At 42.8% G+C, this 20,642-nt stretch overlaps 1 protein-coding gene across 8 annotated transcripts in view; it reads right to left on the bottom strand.

Moving 5' to 3' along the window:
* The window catches only part of DYM (dymeclin), a 357,662-nt gene that overhangs the window by 99,665 nt on the left and 237,355 nt on the right, over window positions 1-20,642 (bottom strand). For all 8 annotated transcript variants that reach the window (XM_058692153.1, XM_058692154.1, XM_058692152.1 and 5 more), the window contains one exon: window positions 9,692-9,794. In XM_058692153.1, coding sequence (XP_058548136.1) covers window positions 9,692-9,794 — 103 coding nt within the window. The remainder of the gene's footprint in view (window positions 1-9,691; window positions 9,795-20,642) is intronic.

The raw sequence follows: 20,642 nt of genomic DNA, 5'->3' as shown, positions 1-20,642 counted from the left end.
TCTGCACTTTTTTGTTCGCAAGTCAGGCTGAAAAACAAACACACCTTTGTGCAGCTGCAGATCTGACTGACTTTAACAGTTTCTCAAGTCAAATCACTGCTCAAGACACAGTTTCCCTCCCTGAATATACGAACTTTTTCAAAGTATGAGCTTTATTCTCCGACATTCATCCTTATGCCATAATGCCAGTCAAGCTGGTATCTATCCAGCCCATGCAACAAATAGTTCTTTTTTCCTAGTGCTCCAAGCACTACTTTTTTTTTTTTTTAATGTATGAAATTTACTGTCAAATTGGTTTCCATACAACACCCAGTGCTCATCCCAAAAGGTGCCCTCCTCAATACCCATCACCCACCCTGCCCTCCCTCCCACCCCCCATCAACCCTCAGTTTGTTCTCAGTTTTTAACAGTCTCTTATGCTTTGGCTCTCTCCCACTCTAACCTCTTTTTTTTTTTTTTTTTCCTTCCCCTCCCCCATGGGTTTCTGTTACGTTTCTCAGGATCCACATAAGAGTGAAATCATATGGTATCTGTCTTTCTCTGTATGGCTTATTTCACTTAGCATCACACTCTCCAGTTCCATCCACGTTGCTACAAAGGGCCATATTTCATTTTTCTCATTGCCACGTAGTATTCCATTGTGTATATAAACCACAATTTTTTTATCCATTCATCAATTGATGGACATTTAGGCTCTTTCCATAATTTGGCTATTGTTGAGAGTGCTGCTATAAACATTGGGGTACAAGTGCCCCTATGCATCAGTACTCCTGTATCCTCCAAGCACTACTTTTTAAAAATGGCTTCATCAAGATAAAATTCATACACCATATACCTCACTGATTTGAAGTGTACAATTCAGTGGCTTTTAGTATATTCACAGAGTTGTGCATCATCACCACCATCTCATTTTAAAACATTTTCATCATTTGCAAAAGAAATCTGTACTCCTCAGCAGTCACTCCTCATTCTGCTTCACATCCCCAGTCTGATGCATCCACTATCTAACTCTGTAAGATGTGGACCTGTTGTGGCCATTTCCTATGAATGACATGTGGCCTTTTGTTACTGACTTCTTTAACTTAGTACAACGTTTCCAGGGTTCATCCATGTTGAAGCTCCTATCAGTATTTCATTCTTTTTTAACTATCCAATAATATTCCATTGTATGGATATACCACACTTCTTGGCTAGTTGATAGGTATTTGGATTGTTACTATTTTTTGCCTATTAGGAATAAAGGTGCTATGACCACTCACGTTTCGCCTGGACTTCTGTTTTCAATTCTTTGAGAGTATCATCGTATGCTGGGTCATATGATTGATTATTCCATGTTCAGCTTTTTGAGGCACTGCAGATTGTTTTCCGAACCAGCTGCACAATTTTACGTTCTCACCATGAGTTGAATGAGGGTACTAATTTCTCCACACCCTCACCAACACTTGTGATTTTCTGTCTTTTGAGAAGTCATCTTGGTGGTGGAAACTTCACTGTGGTTGAAATTTGCACTTTCTTTTTTCTTTTTTTAAATTAAAAAAAATTTTTTTTCAGTGTTTATTTTTGAGAGAGAGACAGACAGAGCATGAGCAGGGGAGGAGCAGAGAGAGAGACACAGAATCTGAAGCAGGCTCCAGGCTCTGAGCTGTCGGCACAGAGCCCGACACGGGGCTCGAACTCACAAACCGTGAGGTCGTGACCTGAGCCGAAGCCGGACGCTGAACCGACTGAGCCACTCAGGCACCCCTAAATTTATTTTTGAGAGAGAGAGCGCGCGAGAGAGAGCGCGCACGAGTGGGGGAGGGGCAGAGAGAAGGAGACACAGAATCTGAGACAGGCTCCAGGCCCAATGTGGGGCTTGAACTCACGAACCGTGAGATCATGACCTGAGCTGAAGTCAGATGCCTAACTGACTGAGCCACCCAGGTGTCCCAAAATTTGCACTTTCTGACAATGATGTTGAGCATCTTTCAAAGCGCTTACCGGTCACCTGTATATCTGCTTTGGAGACATGACTATTCAGATTCTTTGTGCCCATTTTCTTTTGTAATGTAGTAAAAGCATTATTGCTCTCTTGCATCACAGTCCAACAGGATACCCAACCGGCTTTCAGTAAGATGATTCGGGGTTCCATGCACTTGCCATACCGTGGACCCTGGAATCTCTTAATAGATTTCCTGCATCCAAGCTAGCACATGATGAGAGAGGTAGGGGGAGGTGGACACGCCCCCCTTCGCGTGCAAGACGCAAGCACGATGGAAAAAAGTGCTTAGTTGTATATCCAGGGATCGGTGAGCATCCAGCCCCTCCTGCCTCACCCAGGGCCTAGTGGAGTGTCTGGCATTCAGGAAAAGTGGCTGATGGACTCGAAAAATGCCAACACAAGACACTCCTTTTGCTTTTGGTGGTCACTCTGGTTTGGTTCATCTTAGGAACTCTGGGACACACTCAGCCCTGGTATATTTCTAACGTCAGGGAGCATGCTGAGTGAAGGCCCCTCTGTGGGGCTGAGATTCACCCTTTGGTGCCAAATACCTCCTGAGATATTTCAAGACAGATTAAAGATGCTTCCTGATGGTACCACTCAACTGTGGTCAGTGCATGGTGGCTCCCGTTATCTCTCCCCCTCCATCTGCTGGGGTCACACGCAGCCTGCAGGAATTTTCCCTGTCACTAGAGGGTGTAGAGCCATCTCCATCCTCCGAACCAACTCCTGTTGCCCCAGAATATCTTTCCCAAACATGAACTGCACAGCACATCTGTAAGAGCTAACACTTACTAAACACTTGGCTGTGCCAAGGATCCTACCTGGACTCTCATTTTTTGTTTCAACGTTTTTTTTTTATTTTTGGGACAGAGAGAGACAGAGCATGACCGGGGGAGGGGCAGAGAGAGAGGGAGACACAGAATGGGAAGCAGGCTCCAGGCTCCGAGCCGTCGGCCCAGAGCCCGACGCGGGGCTCGAACTCACGGACCGCGAGATCGTGACCTGGCCGAAGTCGGACGCTTAACCGACGGCGCCACCCAGGCGCCCCACCTGGACTCTCATTTAATCCTGACAACAATCTTGCGTAGTGGATTCTACTGTTACTCCGATTTTCAGACGAAGCAACGGAGGCCTAGAGAGGCAAAATGACCTGTCCAAGGCCAGATAGCTATGCGTAAGATATACACGTTACAGAACCAGCTTACAAAAGATTCACCCGTTTTTAAAATTCGGACTGTTTGCCTTTTTTGTGATTGAGCTGTTAAGAGTTCCTTACATATTCCAAATCCTGGTCCCTTATCAGATATAAGATTTGCAAGTATCTTCCCCTACTCGGTGGGCTGTCTTTTCACTCTCTTGATGGGATATCCTTTGAAGCACAAGAGCTTTACATTTTGATGAAGTCTAATTTACCTGTTTTTCTTTTGTCACCTAAAGTTTAGTCCTGCATTTTCTTCTGAGGATATCACAGTCTTAGCTCTTACATTTAAGGTCTCTGCTAGATTTTGAGCTAATTTTTGGGTATGGTGTGAGCCGCTCTTACACGCCAGACACCCTGTCACACACGAGAAACCCTATGGCGACGACGTGCCGTTTTCACTTCTATGCCCTCGTTCAAGAAGCAGAACTCCTGGATTATTTTCCCAATTTAATCTCTCTTCTTAAAAGTACTACCCAGCTTAAATTGCAACTCCTTTCCATGAAAACCGGCCCAATTCCTTTCCTAGTCCCCCCAAATTGTTCTCTTCCTCTTCTGAAACCCCCCAGGTTTGGTTATAGCCACCTTATAAAATATGTCACATGGAATTGTAATTTAGTTGTGCACTTGTTTTCATTAGCCTCTCAGATTCCCTGTGTACAGGTGCTATGCTTACTTCATTTTTACCTCTCACAACATGCTAAAGTAATTCCCAGATAGAAGTTTGATCAAGATCTTTCTTAATGTCACCATCACTGGAATAAACACCCAAAAGTAATTCCTTGTCATATAGAATCAGTTCAGAATACCTCGTAGCCTCTTTCTGAAGAAATGAAATGTCTAAAAGCAAAAATAAACAAGAGCCAGGAGAGTATTGGTTCAAAAGGTAAGTCAAATGACACTATTCCAGGGTTAGCAATATTTTTGGGTTCCATGTAGAATGATAATGATAAGCAGTCAAGACTTGATCAGAAGAAAGCTCAAATACATGGCTTTTGCTCTTTAGGAAGCTACAATTTAAGACAGCAAATTATTAGATCGAGTTGATGTTGAACAACCTGTTTTATGTGTACTGAACTAAAAGGAAAAAACGCTACAACTACCCTTTGAATAGGAAAGAGACAATTCTTTTTTTTTTTTTTTTTTTTAAGATTTAATTTTTATAAGTAATCTCTATACTCAACATGGGGCTTGAACTCATGACCCCGAGATCAAGAGTCACAAACTCCAGCCATTTGCAACTACGTAGATGGAACTAGAGGGTATTATGCTAAGTGAAATTAGTCACTCAAAGACAAATATCATACAATTTCACTCATACGAGGACTTTAAGACACAGAACAGATGAACACAAGGGAAGGGAAGCAAAAATAATATAAAACAGGGAGGGGGACAGAACCATAAGAGACCCTTAAATACGGAGAACAAACAGAGGGTTACTGAAAGGGTTGTGGGAGGGGGGATGGGCTAAATGGGGAAGGGGCATTAAGGAATCTACTCCTGAAATCACTGTTGCACTATATACTAACGTGGATGCAAATTAAAAAAATTAAAAAATTAAAAAAAAAAAAAAAGAAGAGTCACATACTCCACTGAGGAAGCCAGCCAGGCACCCCAGGAAAGAAGCAACTGTGATATAAAGATCATGTACAAATTAATGAGAAAATATGTAATTTAGCTTAAAAAATTACACACATCCATGACATGTGTTGGAAACTAATCTTCTTTGACTAAGAAAATGACCAAACCATTCAAATTAAATGTCATACAGATATAATTTAGGCCTGAGACTCCTTTTCAGTTCTGGACACCGGCAAGAGCGTGCAGGCGTGCGGAGACAGAGCTTCATCCCCGTCAATTAACCAGTTAATATTTAGCCTCCTTTTTTCAGCCTAAGACACAAGAGACTCATGCGCACTTCAAAGTGCACTCAATCCTACTAGGAGAGAAGATATTACAAATGAAACAATTACAGGCTAGAAAAGAGCATATATTTAGTTGCTCCTTCTTTGTGTGTGTGCAACAGATCATGTATACCACTGGTCCTCTCATCTCAAGAGCCTTTTATCTTCTTAAAAATCTCTGATGCTCTTAAGAAACTGTTTTTATGCGGATTATATGTAGTGGTATTTATTACATTACAAATTAAAGCCAAGAACAATTTAAAACACAAGAACACAACGCATTCTGTGAGCTGCCAGAGCAACGAAATGATCATTGGCCATGTAGCTTCTGGACAGCTCTACCCTATGGTGGTACAGGAGAAGGAGGATAAAAATGAGACTTTGAAAACCACTGGGATGTGTGTGCATGTACGTGTGTGTACGCAGACACAGAGATGTAAGTTAGTAGCATTATACTTGCTTAGCATTCAATGATAAACTCTTAGCTGCTGTTTATACCTCAGCTGTTTTTTTCTGATTCTGTCTCCTTAATCTTTTTGGCTGGGTCTTTTTGGCTTACGTCCTTGAATTCACCGTTTAAAATTACATGGTAGAGGGGCACCTGGGTGGCTCAGTCGGTCGAGTGTCCAACTCTGGCTCAGGTCATGATCTCGCGGCTCATGAGTTCCAGCCCCCATCAGGCTCTGGGCTGACAGCTCAGAGCCTGGAGCCTGCTTTCGATTCTGTGTCTCCCTGTCTCTCTGCTCCTCCCCTGCTCATGCTCTCTCTGTCTCTCAAAATCAAGAAACATTAAAAAAAAAAATTTTTTTTAATTAGATGGTAGAGTCAGTCCTACAGAAAGTTTCCCAAGTTTGTTGATGATCAAAGGACAATATAATTTGGTTCCTTATGGTTCCACCTAAAATAAAGTTAGTCTTCTCATCTCAAATAGTTGCTAAGAAGATTGTTAGAAATTAGGGAAATAAAGCTTACATGACATTGTAATAATATTCATAATTGAAAAACCACGGTTATAGTTTAAAAAGCAACTAAACTCATTTGTTATTTTTGTTTCACTTTCTAGATTCAGGTTTGTTGTATATGACCAAAGTTGTTTTAGAGGCTTATTCTTATTTACTTTTTTTTTTTTTGAAATCTTTATTATGGGGGGGGGGGGGAGGGAGAGCACACACAAGCAAGCAGAGGAGGGGCAGAGAGAAAGAGAGGGAGAGAGAGAATCCCAAGCAGGCTCTGCACTGTCAGCACAGAGCCAGGCGCGGGGCTCAATCTCGTGACCTGAGCCGAAATCAAGAGTCGGACACGTAACCCACTGAGCCACCCGGGCGCCCTGAGACTTATTCTTAATTTTAAAAAATCTTGAAAGATTCTAACAATTCTCTCCTGTCCCTTTGGTCATTGAATTAACTTTTAGGAAATCCTGATATAAAGATACCAAAGTGCGGCCACATTGTCAACTGAACTTCATGTGCTCCATGAAACATGTACATTGCCCCTGTACAAAGACCGCAGAACCAGCTATGACTCTTTGCACTATGTGTTCTCTCTCCCCAAAGAGGACTTGAGTGCAATTTTTTTTCACTGAAATTTTATTTCCCGTCAAGCAGCTGGACCAGTACCCTCATTATCTGGAACTTGGTGGAAGGCTTCAGGTTTCCCTTGAGATGTTTTGACAAACAAGGTTGTACTAAAGAATTAATACTGATGTTTTGGTAGCTTGCTATTGTTTTCTGTGGTGTTACTCAATTGGCTTGTGAATTACACACTATAATGAGAATAAATATTTTCTTAATATACTCAGAAACCTCTAGGTAGACTCAAAGCACTCTGTGTATTACAGTGAGAAGAAAAACACATTCCTGATTTTAAGCACTTATTTAAACTCATTCAATCTCCACTGCTGGATGTAGACCCTTTCCTTTTCCTTTTCCATCTTTTTCAAATACGTGGTCGAAAGCATCAGTCTAGGACACAGAGCTTTATGTGGCTGGTGACAGAGACATTTAATTAAAATTTCTAGGGAGGGAAAAAGGAAACACATTTTATTTTCCCAGTTAATGACCAATTTATTTATTTTTAATTTTTTTTTTTTTTTTAACGTTTATTTGTTTTTGAGACAGAGAGAGACAGAGCATGAACGGGGGAGGGACAGAGAGAGAGGGAGACACAGAATCGGAAGCAGGCTCCAGGCTCTGAGCCATCAGCCCAGAGCCCGACGCGGGGCTCGAACTCACGGACCTGAGATCGTGACCTGAGCTGAAGTCGGAGGCTTAACCGACTGAGCCACCCAGGCGCCCCTCCCAGTTAATGACCAATTTAAAAGAGAGTGACAGTGAGGACGTGGTTTCAAATATGCACCTCGCTCATGGTGTTTTGAACACTGGGAATGACGAGTGAAAACAGCCGGTTACCTCAGAAGAAGAACATGTACTTACTTTTACGACTGCCATCGTGTTCCTCAATTGCCTTGCAGTGATTCCGTTACTGTCACTACCACTGAATCAGGGCCACCCACCCTCTTCAATTAACTCTAAGGAAAGGCAGCAAAATTCAAGTTCATAAATGCACTTGGAGTATGTTGTGGCATGGCTGCTAAAATGAGGACTGTCAATGACAGATTCCAAATGGAATTTTCCCAGCATTTCTATGGAGCAGATACTTTAGGAAATTCACTGTTACTTAGTGAAAGTCTCATGCAAGAAGAAGTCAGCAACTCTAAAAACTGTCAAGTTCAACAGTAGAGGTCATATGTCCGTTGGGAGTTCAACCTGTCCCGTCACTGCATAATCACCATGATTGGCGAATACATTAAACACGACCCATTTTCTCAAAGACATTGTCATTTTTCTGGTCTCTGATTACAGGAGGATGCTGCTGGCACAATGTCAAGACTAAATTCATTCAACACATTGTTGTGAAAGAAATGACACAGGAGTACTACATAAGCAAATGACAGTTGTATAAGAAATCACAAAACATTTACAGATGCATTGACTTCAAGCTCTCAATAAACACAATCTCCACTGCCACTGTGAGGCCCCAACTGAGGTTTCCAAGAAGTGATTAGGAAGAAATATTTTTCCCATAACAAGTCATGGCTCGGATAGAAGTGAGCTATTATGCTATTTTTTTTTTTTTAAGTTGAGAATATTCAATTAGGAAAAGATATATATATTTTTTTGTTAAGAGAGAAATACTTTGGAATTACAAACTTAATACCTTAATGGGAATGACAGATCACAGCATCACACACACGCACACAATAAACACAAAACAAGACAAACAGCACGGGTCGGGTTGTGAACGCTCACGGCTATCTCTTGTTTGTCAGCGACTGCTACCCGGACCGGGTGCTGTTCCCACAGTCTCCTATCAGCACAGCCATTTAGAAATGAAACAAACCACAGGAAACAAAACAACTCTCCGGCTGTCTGGCATGCATCACCACTTCAAACCCAGAGCTTCAAAATTCGCTCGTGAAGTTTCTGAACATCAACCCACTGAGTTGTCGTCGGGGGATGCAGGGAGGTCCTTATTAGACTTGATGGACAAGTTCTGAGGTTTATGACATGAGGATTTTTAGCATCATCATCTAAGCCATGTTCCAACAAAATATAAGAACTGTTGCAGTTAGTGACACTGCCCTAAGGGAACTCTGAATGTTCTCTCCTTCCTGTTATAATGCTCATCCCCGAGCTGCTCCCATTCTATTCTGTCATCATCCTCTGAAGTTAGGTGGTAATAAGCTCTTTATCTTTGAAGTGGGTGAAATCAAGGGAGTACATTAGTGCTGCTGTCCCCTGACCATGGCTTACAGGACCAGGGTAGCATCCTGATCTGAACAGAGCCAACTGGATTCTCTCTCCCAGGTGAAGTGAGAATGAGGACTTCATGACTCTGGTCAGGTGGCTGAAGACACGACCCTCACAGGACATGTTACAGCTTGGGAGGGAGGAAGCTGGAGTGGCTGTTCTAGGTCCCAGTCAACGAATGGGGAAATCTGGCCGATAGCAGCACAAGAATAATACCGAAGCAAAAGGAAGCAGAACCTGGAAACTAAACTAAACTAAAGCCTCAGAAAGACAAAATATTCTTGAATCCAAAAGGCTTTTCAATTTCAGGTTCTGGTTCTCTGATATCTAGGTGTACCTGTCCCCCTTGAGCTCAGTGAGAAACCTTTGCATAGTTTCTATAAAACTGCTCCTTGTGCTTTTATGTAATTAGTTTGAGTGGGTTTCTTGCCTAAGGTAACAAGTCCTATTTTTTTTTTCTAAGTAGGCTTCACGCCCGGCGTAGAGCACGAGGCTTGAACTCACAATGCTGAGACCAACGCCTGAGCTGAGACAGAGTTGGATGCTTACCCGACTGAGTCACCCGAGCGCCCTGCAAGAGTCCAAATTATTAACAATCACTGGCTTAGGTTTGACTTCTTTAACCACTTGATAATAATCATTTAAAGTTCTTCCTTGATTTGCGACATCACTCCTTTCTCTGCACAGTAGAGGCGTCATGGCCATAGACAGACACTGAGAAGAGAGGAGTACTGTTTCTTACGAACCTAACCATGAAAGGAAAACCTCTTGCCGACAAAGTGAGGTAACTACTTACGTAATCTGGTAGAGGAACATCATTGGAACTCAGTGAACCTCTCAAGGACTGTGTGGCTTGTTCCAGAACTTTGTTGTGTTTTTTAGATAGCAAGGAAAACAAACTGAAAAAAAAAAAAAAAAAAAAAGAATGAGTATCTCCTTTTCTAGGTTTTGTACAGAATTATAGAGTTCCACAAGACGTCAATTATTCTAAAATATACACGTAATGACTTTTTTCATGCCTGTGTTTATAGCAGGATTAGTAATACTACCAATAAGACAAAAAATGAAGTGAGGAGAATGTTTAAATTATAAGGAGTCTAAAGCATAAAAAAAGTTTGACAGCTTAAAGACCGTATTTCAAACACGGGATAATTTTCTTTCCACAGTAGTGGACAGAGATTCACACAGTCTGGGATATGAACTAACTTTATGAGTAACTTGGAACGTAATCTATTACTAGTCACTTGAACTTGTATCTCAATGTTCTCATCTTTCAAATAAGTGTGTTGGGTCAGATTATTTTTCTAATGTAATACAGTCTATCGCTTATCACAGCTTTACATTCTTCTCAAAAACAAGGACTTTAAATACATTTATTAGAAGATTTCCACTTCTGGCCATGATGGGTTAACTGGTACCGAACAGCCTTCCTGCTATTAACACCTAGGAAAACTGGACGAGATACACGAGACAACATTTTCCAGATGTCGTACAACACCCGCAGGGCAGGACTGTGGTCCCTATGAGAGAGTGTGCGCCTAGACAAGCCTTCCGGACTGTGGTACGGAAAGCTGGCACCCGGCAGCATGCAGCAGCGTCGTGCTGCGCTGAAATCACAGAGGGAAGGACTGGCGGCTGCGTGGCAGGTGGAATTTGCAGGCAGATCATTAGACTGGAGAGAAACGCAAGAGGGAGGTCCAGAAACCTGCCCAAGGTTCTTCTCCATTTGAGGTTTGGTTTTCTTTGTTTGTCCTTTTGAGGTTGAAAGCAAACCCCATGCTTGCCGTTCACACCCATTTGCCACGACGCGCTGGTAGCCAGTACGGAGCAGCACTACGTTATCTGTGATTCCAGAAATGTTATATGCGACAAGGCATGTATATGAATGAATACTGTACACACACATCTATCTTTCTTATTCCACCACCAAATGCATACAGTTTTGCACCTCATACTTTTTTGCATTTCTTGATCCATTCAATAAACATCGAGTGCCGTAACTTGGTTATCTAAACATCCGGGTATATCATAATTTAACTAGTCTATTATTAATCATTGCGACGTCTCCACTTTCATTTAGTTATTTTTCTATCAACGGCACTGTGCTGAACACCCTTCTGTATAATTTTTAGCATACTGAGGTGCGACTATCTACCGGATAAATTCCTTGAAGTGAAACTACCGAGTAAAAGAATAATGGAAAAGAATAGAACAGTGAACTGTGTAGCAGTATACATTTTTAAAATATACAAGTTATTCTGTAAATAATGAAAATAAAAGGCAAAAATATGTTGGGATAGTGTGTAAAGTATATCCCCACGGAAATGCACAAAGAGAAAAATTGGTAAGATTCTTTTGCTCGCAGTGCATTTCAGGAACAAATGGAATTTTAGAGGAGTTTTCTGAGACTGAAAGAATTTGCATGGTTAGTTCTAGCATAGAGAATGGCAAGACTCATAGGCCTGAACCGAATGCCCACACAAGAAGGGAAAGCAATAAATGCTTCTGGAAGAAGGGAGCTTCCCGGTGTGAGGAGAAGGGGGGGCCGCTGAAGAAGACAGCACACTCTACTGAGTTCACAAAAAACCAGAACTCGGGAGCTGCTTAATGGGTTCAACAAACTGGGGGTTCTGTCCATGCCCTGAGCTCACCTTCAGAGGACAACAGAGGTAATCTAGGGTAACTTCCATCAAACCTGAAGAAACTCATTAAACGAGCGGTAGGAATCAAAGCAGAAAGGATTTGAAATGGTTTCCTTTGGAGAAGAAAGGCTAGTTTGTTTACTTTAAAAGTGAATACCAACAACCCGCTCTCCTTGTTAGAAGAAGACAAAACCAGGAAGTGAGCTTCAATGCAAACACAAACTCTTTCCGCTGGGCATGATGGGAAATCTGAGTAGTAAGGGCAGAAAATGTTGCAATGGTCCACCTCAAGGAGCTGTGGCCACCATTCCTGGCTGCTCTTAAGAAAGCTGCTTTGGGAACAGAGGAGTTGAGGTCACTCCCAGCTTTCTATCGTGAAGGAGAAGCCGAGAAGTCACGCTTACTTCAAGTTGTTATTCTTCTACAATATCACAGGCTTTCCCCTCAGGTCTTAACCGCCACAGAGCTTTCAATTTCTTTTTTTGTTTTTTTAAACATTCTATTTCTGGCTCGCATTTAACATTTTTAAGGCAAAATGACCTAAATTTGTATGAGACGTGGCTTGCAGATTGCTGAGAAAAGTAATGTCTGCTGAAAGCTTTGCAACCAAAGTACCAGCCCTGGATTAATGCTGGTCAGAGTACGCGGTAAAGACGTAGGGTGTTTGCACGTAAAGGGGTAATTGCTGGCTTTCAACTGTACTATTCACTCAGGATATGGCTGCCACAGTGCTTGTTTTTAAAAGATGAGACTTTTCTTTTTATACAAGAATGTTCACTACAAACTGGTTCAACACTGAAAAACTGGGAACAACCAGAACACTGAGGAGGAACGGAATGGGTAAATAAACTGTGGGATATTCATACAATGAAAAACTATGTAGTAATTTAAAGTTTTCTAAAGGTACACGCAATAATATGGATACATCTCAAAAACAATGTTGTTTGCTGGGCCCTTAGAGAAGAATGTGACCAAAAGAATATTATTTAAATAGTGTATTAAAAATGCAAAAATGATACTACCTGTCTTCTATGGATAAAACATTTGAATAAAACATATGGAAGTGATAAATACTACATTTAAGATAGCCATTATTCTCTGAGAAAGAAGAGAAGGAAATGGAATCAGACAGGGGAAAAAATAAGGGATTTAGCTCTCTCTGAATCTTTCTCTCTCTTGCTTTCTCTCTCTCTCTCTATATATGTAAAATGTCGTTTTTATTACGCTAGATACATACATAAGGGATTGCTATATTTATCTCTTTGACGTATGCTTGAAATACTATATACATTTTAAAAACTGGAATAAAAAGAATACACTACCCTGAAGACAAGAGAGTTCCTGCTAACAGCCAACATTTTTTTTTTTTTTAAGTTTATTTATTTATTTTGAGAGAGAGAGAGAGCTCAAGAGGGGTAGGGTCAGAAAGAGAGGGGGAGAGAGAGAGTCCCAAGCAGGCTCCACAGTGCTAGCACAGAGCCTGACGCAGGGCTCGAACTCTTGAATCACGAGATCATGACCCGAGCCAAAGTCAGGCACTTAACTAACTGAGCCCCCCCAGGTGCCCCGACAGCCAACAATTTCAGCAAAGAAAGCAGCATGTGGATAGAATATGTACGGTGAGTCCAACATGACACAAGCTAAAAAAACCACCAGCTGCTGAAAAGGCTGCAGTTGAAGGTGCACCGTCAGTGACAGGAGATGAGACCAGAATGGAGATGTCTGAGACAGAATGTGAAGGATCAAAAGTCCGGGGCTTGATTCTACGCGGAGAAGAAGCTAATGGAACATCTGTCTTCCAAAATGATGAAAGAGACATGTTCCTTGTTCCCAAGGAGCTCAAATCTAAGGTGATAAGAAACAACAACAACAAAAAGCCTGCAATTCTGAAATTGGAGAACACCATGGGTCTTAAGAGTAGGCTGTGGGAACACAGAGGAAGGCTGGGTACATTTTGGAGGAAACCTACTTTCTGTGGCCTTGACGTTTAGGGGGTTGCTAGCTGGGAGACGTACAGGGGGAGGAAGAGGAACTCAGAAGGGGAAACAGCGCCCACAGAGGCACAGAGAGACTCGAGGGAAGTACCCAGGCCAGAACGACGCAAGTCCATGGGGTGAGCGGGGGCAAGAGAGAAGTTTAGCAAGACAGGGATGGGCTGTCAAAGAAAACATGCTAAGGGGTTTGCAGTTCATCTTGTCGAAGTCACTGAGGCAGGCAGGAAGTCAAATATTTACCAAGAACCTTCTATGTGCCGGGCAATGCGCAAGTTGCCTGGGATACAGTGACATGCAAAAGCAATGTGGTCTTTGTCCTGCCCTCCTGGAGGAGGTGGTTGCGTTGGGGACAAACCTACACAGAAGGTTCTATCGTCAGTGCAGCGATGGAGATGGGCGCGGAGAGCTATGGGGACACAGATGAGGCTGCCCAGCTGCACCTGAAGGCAGGAACGGGAGGTCAGCCCTGGAGGTGATGCCTGAGCGGAATCTGAAGGAACACTTGGGAGTCGGCCAAGGAAATGGGGCAAAAGGGTAAAGGTCATCTGGACAGAGAAAAGAGCACGAGGGAAAGCAGACATCCAAGTGCAGGCAACGGGAGGGCACACACGCTCACCGAGTGTCACACGCACGGCAGAGCACGGGGTTAAGGCTGAGCTGCCAGTGGGGATGGTTTACGAAGCGTCTCTCGTGTCTCACTTAGACCTTGGGCTTCATCCTGAACGCCAGAGTTTTATGACAGCAAGGCTACAACGGGAGAGGCAAAAGCGAAGCTGTTGTGTCTGGTGTTCAGGTGGGGAGTATGGGGCAAGGGATGGGCAGGAAGTGATTATTCCTCGTTCGTCTATGTCCTCAATCTCTCCCCAGTGCACTCTCATCCCACGGTGGCCAGGCAGTCCCCGCCACAGAACCCCAGGGGTCCAGGAAGCAAAGTCTGAAAACTAGAGCCCGAGGAGTGAGGCACAAGTACATAACTGTGTGCTTGCTGTAGAAAGATTCCTCCACCCCCAGAGGGAAGGACAGACAAGGGCTGCCAAGAGAACGGTCTAGAAGCAGATCCTTTAGGTAACTTCTACGCTGCTCAAGAGCGGAGGAGGTAACCGAGCTAAAGCAGTCTGAGCCACCAGGAAGGCAAAGAGACAACAGAGAGAGTGACAGAAAGGAAGTCATGGACGACTCCGAGGTTCCCAACTTGGGAAACAGCAGCTGGCTGAGAACGTGGATGTATGTGCTAGGAACGGAAGAGCAGAAGAGCAGGGAGAGGGCCCAGGAGGACCAGGGCTCTGCCTTAAAGAAAAGAGCAGCAGCAGTAGCTACGAGGACGCACATAGGGCTCGCTGTGTGTCAGACACTGCTCGACAATAATCGCATGAGGTGCACGTTATCACTATCCATCCTTTCTAGGGAGGATGAAATCGAGGCAAAGATTGAGTACTTTGCTTAAGGCACACAGCTACTTAGCGGTGGAGTCAGGAGTCAAATTCAGGCAGGCAAACTCCAGAATCTGTGTTTTTTAAATGTTTATTTATTTTTGAGAGGGAGAAAGAGAGCACGTGTGCACGTGCGTGAGCAGGTGGGGGAGGAGCAGAGAGAGGGAGACACAGAATCTGAAGCAGGCTCCAAGGCCCCGAGCTGTCAGCACAGAGCCCAGTGTGGGGCCCGAACTCATGAACCGCGAAATCATGACCTGAGCTGAAGTCAGTCACTGAACCAACTAAGCCACGCAAGTGCCCAGAATCTGTGCCCTTAATGATTCTGCCCCAAAACCCAGAGATGCTCAGGAATATCCGGATGGAGACGGTCAGGGATACCCAAGTGGGCAGTTCAGAAACACGAAGCTGGTGCTTGGGAGAGAGGTGAGACCTTTTGGGGTTATCGGCATCCGCTGACATCACACAACTACAGGTGATCACCCAAGGATAATGCGGCAAGTAAGAAAAGAAGATCAAGGTCAAAATTCTGGGCGACACCATGACTAAAAGGGGAAACAGCAAAGGGCCCCCCAGAGACATAGAAGGGGAAGAACAAGAAGAGAAAAGACATTCTGGAAGCCAAGAGAATGATCTCAAGGGAAGAGTGGCCATCACTGTCAAAAGGTAAAGGCTAGAGTAATACCCTAAAGGGGAGGCAACACTGGGAGGTCACTTTCAGGAGGTGGCATGGGGCTCCCTCCTTGAATAGTGCAGACTTTTCCCACAACAATCTTCCCCCTCACAACTTCTAGGCACCTTCTCTCCACACCCCAGTCCCTCCTTCCTAAGAGCAGTCCCCTGAGAAACGAGGACTACCTTAACTCCGCAAAAGAATGGGAGCAGGTAAAGAAACTTAGGTGTACAATCGGTAGTTCGTCCAAGGTTAAAGTCACAGTGTAGTGAACACACAAGCTCTCTTACAAACCCTAAAGAGCCATTTTAAAATGCAAGGAAATACAAAATATTATTCAGGATGTTAAAAGCAGAGCTATGGACAGAAACCGAATCTCCTTACGCCAAGCTTCGTGTTTTCCCTGTAGACAGTGACTCCTTCCACACGCAGGAATCCCCCTCTCTCCTCTCTGCCCATCTAAATGCTGCCTGGCCTTCGAGGCACAGCCGCATGCTGTCGATTCCATACCCTCTGTGACGGATTCCTCTAACCTGTGCTCACCCTGCCTCCGAACCACACTAACTTCTAACTTCTCCACACCTCAGCTGACGCTTAAATACAGTCTCACATGGCTGGTCACCTTATTTTTAATCAGCTTTACTGAGGAATCAGCAGCACAGACTACAATTAACCAATTTTAAGTATACAATTCGAGTAGTTTTGAAAAATAGAAACATGCATGTGACTCATCACCATAATCATGACCTAGCTCGGGTCCATTACCCCAGGACAGTCCCCGGCCCCTTGGTAGACAATCCCCTCCTCCACCCCCCCACCCCCCTCTCCTGTCCTCCACCTCCCTCCCCCCTCCTCCACCCCCCTCCACCCCCGCTCCGCCCTGGCCCCAAGCAACCACTGATCTGTTTCCTGTGGCTGCGGTACCAGACCTACTCTTTGGCGTCTGGTTTCTACCACTTAGCACTTCATCCACGGGGTTTGGTATCAGCAGTTCATTCCTTTTTATCACTGAGTACTTTTCCATTGTAGGAACAAACCTCGTTTTTTTTTTTAATTTTTATTTATTTATGTAATTTATTTATTAATTAGCTGATGGACACTTGGGCCGTTTCCCCTTCTGGACCCTTATGAATAAAGCTGCTATAAACATTCTCACAAAAGTTTCTTCGTGAACCCAAGTCTTCATTTCTCTTGAATAAATCCCTGGAAGTGGGACTGCTAGGTTCTGTGCCCTACGTTCTTGCTGGCACTTGCTATTTCAGTCTCTTTAGCATTGGCCCTTCCAGTGGCTGTGAAATCTGGCTGTGGTTTTCACCTGCGTCCCCTGAGGAATGTTCCTGTGCTCCTGGGTGTTGTTTGCTGAAGTGTGTATTCAGATCTTTTTTGCCCTTTTAAACAATGGGTTGTTTTCCTTCTTCTTCCTGAGTCTGTAAGAGTTCTTCATATATTCTAGACGTATGTCCTTTATCGGGTATTTCTTTGTAAATTATCTCCTAGACCAGCGGTGGTGGTGATGGTGGGGGGTTCTTTTCCTGTTCTTAACAGTGTCTTTTGAAGGGGAAAATTTCAGAATTTGATCGAGTCCAATTCATCAAAATTTAAAATGCAAGTGGTGTTTTTTGTGTACTAAAAAACTTTTGCCTAACCCAAAAACTTTTGCCTTGGGTTATGGTTTCTTATATATGGTTTGTAGTTTTACCTCTCCTATTTACGGTTTGTGCTCCATTCAGATGTATGTATGGCATAAAGCAAGAGTCAGGGTTTATGTAATTGGTTTGGTTTTTTGCATGTGAATGTTTAACTGTTCCTGCGCCATTAGTTGATAAGACTATTCCTTCCTCCTTAAACTACCTTGACAGGCTTGTCAAAATTTCATATATGAGCATATATGAATGGGTCTCCTTCTGGATTCTATTCCATTCCATTGGTCTATAACTCTATTGCACACCAACAATACTACACTGCCTTGACTATGTTAGTTGTAATCTATAGTATACCTTGAAATCAGGTAGTGTGAGTTCTCCAATTTGAGTTTTGTCAAAATTGCTTTTGGGTCCTTTGTATATCCACATAAATTAAACAAAAACCTTTTTTAATGTTTATTTATTTTTGAGAGACAGAGCGTGAGCAAGGAAGGGGCAGAGAGAGACACACACACACACACAGAATCTGAAGCAGGCTCCAGGCTCTGAGCTGTCAGCACAGAGCCCGACACGGGGCTCAACCTCACGGAACTGTGAGATCATGACCTGAGCCGAAGTCGGATGCTTAACCAACTGAGCCACTCAGGCTAAATTTTAGAATCAACTTGTCAATTTCTACCAAAAAGCCTGGTGGGATTTTGATTAGGACTGTGTTAAATGTATAGATAAATTTCAGGATCTCAACAATACTAAGTCTCTGATCCATGAACATGGGATCACCCAGTTTATTTAAGTCTTCTTTAATTTCTTTTTAAAAAATGTTTAAAAAATTAAAAAAATTGTATTATTGAAGTACAGTTGACATGCAGTGTTATATTCATTTCAGGTGCACAACACCATGATTTGACTGATCTTTTCAAATTTCTTTCCACAATGCTTTACAGTTTTCGGTATTCACATCTTGCATGTATTTGAGTTATGTTTATTCCTAAGTTACTGCATATTTTTAGGATACCATAGACAGTATTGCTTTCAAATTTCAATTTCTGACTGTCACACGAATAGCAAAATACAATTATTGTTATATACTGACCTTATATCCTTTGACTTTGTTAAACTCATCTCTTCCTATTTTTTTGTAGATTAGGATTTTTAAATATCTGACCCTGTTTTATGTGAATCAAGCCAGTTTTAAGTGTTCTTTTCCAATCTGAGTTTTTAAGATTTCTTTTTGTTGACTCACTGCACTGCCTAGGACCTTTAGTATAATGCTGAATAAATGTGAGAATGAATATCCTAGTCATTTTCTTGATCCTAGGAAAGAATACATTCAGTATTTTACCATTAAGTATGATTTTAGCTATAAATGTTCCATAGATGCCCTTTATCAGGTTGAGGAAATCCCTTCTATTCCTTGTTAACTGATTTTTTTTTTTTAAATCATGAATAGACAATGAATTTTGTCAAATGCTTTTTCTGTACCTAAGAAGATCACGTGGTTTTCTTTTTAAGTCTATTAAATATAGTGGGTTGTACTGATAAAGCATGGAATGTTGAGGCAACCTTATGTTCCTAGGATGTATCTCACTCGTTATCCATCCTTTCATATGCTGAGAAGAAATAATGATGGCAGGTGTCACTTACTGAGAACATCCTCTGTGCCCAGCACCTTACTCAACTGTTATAATTGTTAACTAAATTCATACACAACAGGCTTAAGAGGGCACTACCAGTATCATCACATTATACAAAGGAAACTAAGGCATTAGAGAGGTAAATTAATTTGTCGAGGATTATACTGCTCATAAGTGGAAGAGCTAGAATTTATATCCTGGTAAGCTGACTTTCAATTTTGCACTCGTAACCACCGTACGATCTTTTATCAGGAGATTTGTTTTACTGATTATAGTGAATTCCCCCCCCCTTCCTTCATGATTCACTCCTACTCCCTTCTTTTAAGAACAGAAGTGACTACTCTCCTGAAAAATGTCTAACGACTCTCCTGACACAAGGCTGAGTTAATTATCATACCGTTTTCCTGGATCACAAAGACAAACATACGTTCTAAGTTGGGCCAGACGGAAACTTTCCCTAAGATTTCAGGATCTCAACAATACTAAGTCTCTGATCCATGAATGGGAACGGTGAGAAAGACTGCTGTTCCCCTTGGTTAGAAGACTGTAGAGATGTCAATCTGGAGGTGCCCATGGTCATGATTTAGTTTCACAGAGAAAACCCAGATGCAAGAAAAGGGAATCCGCCTAAGCTGAAACAGTGACAAGAAAGGCACAAAGCAAGAGGCAGAGAGATACTCTGGAGGTACTAACTCCTCAATTCAAGTCTCTGGAACCTCACCTGTCGAGCCCCAACATCTGCATTGTTTTCTTTCTTTCTTTCTTTCTTTCTTTCTTTCTTTCTTTCTTTCTTTTAATTTATTTTGAGAGAGAGAGAGAGAGAGAGAGAGAGAGAAAGAGGGAGGGAGGGAGGGAGGGAGGGAGGGAGGGAGAAGGAGAGGGAGGGAGAAGGAGAGGGAGAGTACGGGGCAGAGAGAGGGAGGGAGAGAGAGAGGAAGAAGGAGAGGGAGAGTATGGGGCAGAGAGAGAGAGGGAGAGAGAGAATCCCAAGCAGGCTCTGCACTGTCAGCACGGAGTCCAACGCGGGGCTGGAACTCACGAACCATGAGATCAAGACCTGAACTGAAATCAGAAGTCGGACACTTAACCGACTGAGCCATCGAGGTGCCCCTTCTACATTTCTTTTGTCAGCTCTTCCCCACTAAGAATCTCTTAAGACAAACCTCCTTTTTTACACAGGCTAGGGTCTGGTAGGGCTTTACTCCTTCATCTTGAAGTATTTGTTCAAACTTCATCTGTTCTTTGGGGGCTACCACAACCACTCTAGTCAAAACTGCAACCCAATCCTGGCACATCCTATTTTCTCTCTGTTGCTTTATTTTTTCTCCACACTACATACCATTTTCTAAAATACTATATGCTCTTCTTATGTTTTTATTGTTTCCATCCACTAGAACAAAAGTAGGCAGAATACAGCTTGAAGACCAAATCTGGTCCACCATCTGTTTTTGCAAATAAAGTTTTATTGGAACACAGCCACATCCATTCATTCGTGTATTGTTTATGGCTGCTTTCATGGTACAATGGCAAAGTTGAGTAGTTATGACAGAGACCATCTGGCAGGCAAAGGCTGAGATATTTGCTATCTAGTCCTTCGGAGAAAGTTTCCTCACTCCTGCACTAGAATGTAAGCTCCATGCTGTCAGCGATTTCCACCTGTTTTGTTCACTGTTATATTCCCAGTGCCTAGAACAATGGCTGGTGCACAGCAGGTATCTGCTGTTGGTCCAC

The sequence above is a fragment of the Neofelis nebulosa genome, chromosome 11, assembly GCF_028018385.1.
Source record: "Neofelis nebulosa isolate mNeoNeb1 chromosome 11, mNeoNeb1.pri, whole genome shotgun sequence".
Classification (NCBI taxonomy): domain Eukaryota; kingdom Metazoa; phylum Chordata; class Mammalia; order Carnivora; family Felidae; genus Neofelis; species Neofelis nebulosa.
This window is presented reverse-complemented; position numbering and strand designations above follow the sequence as displayed.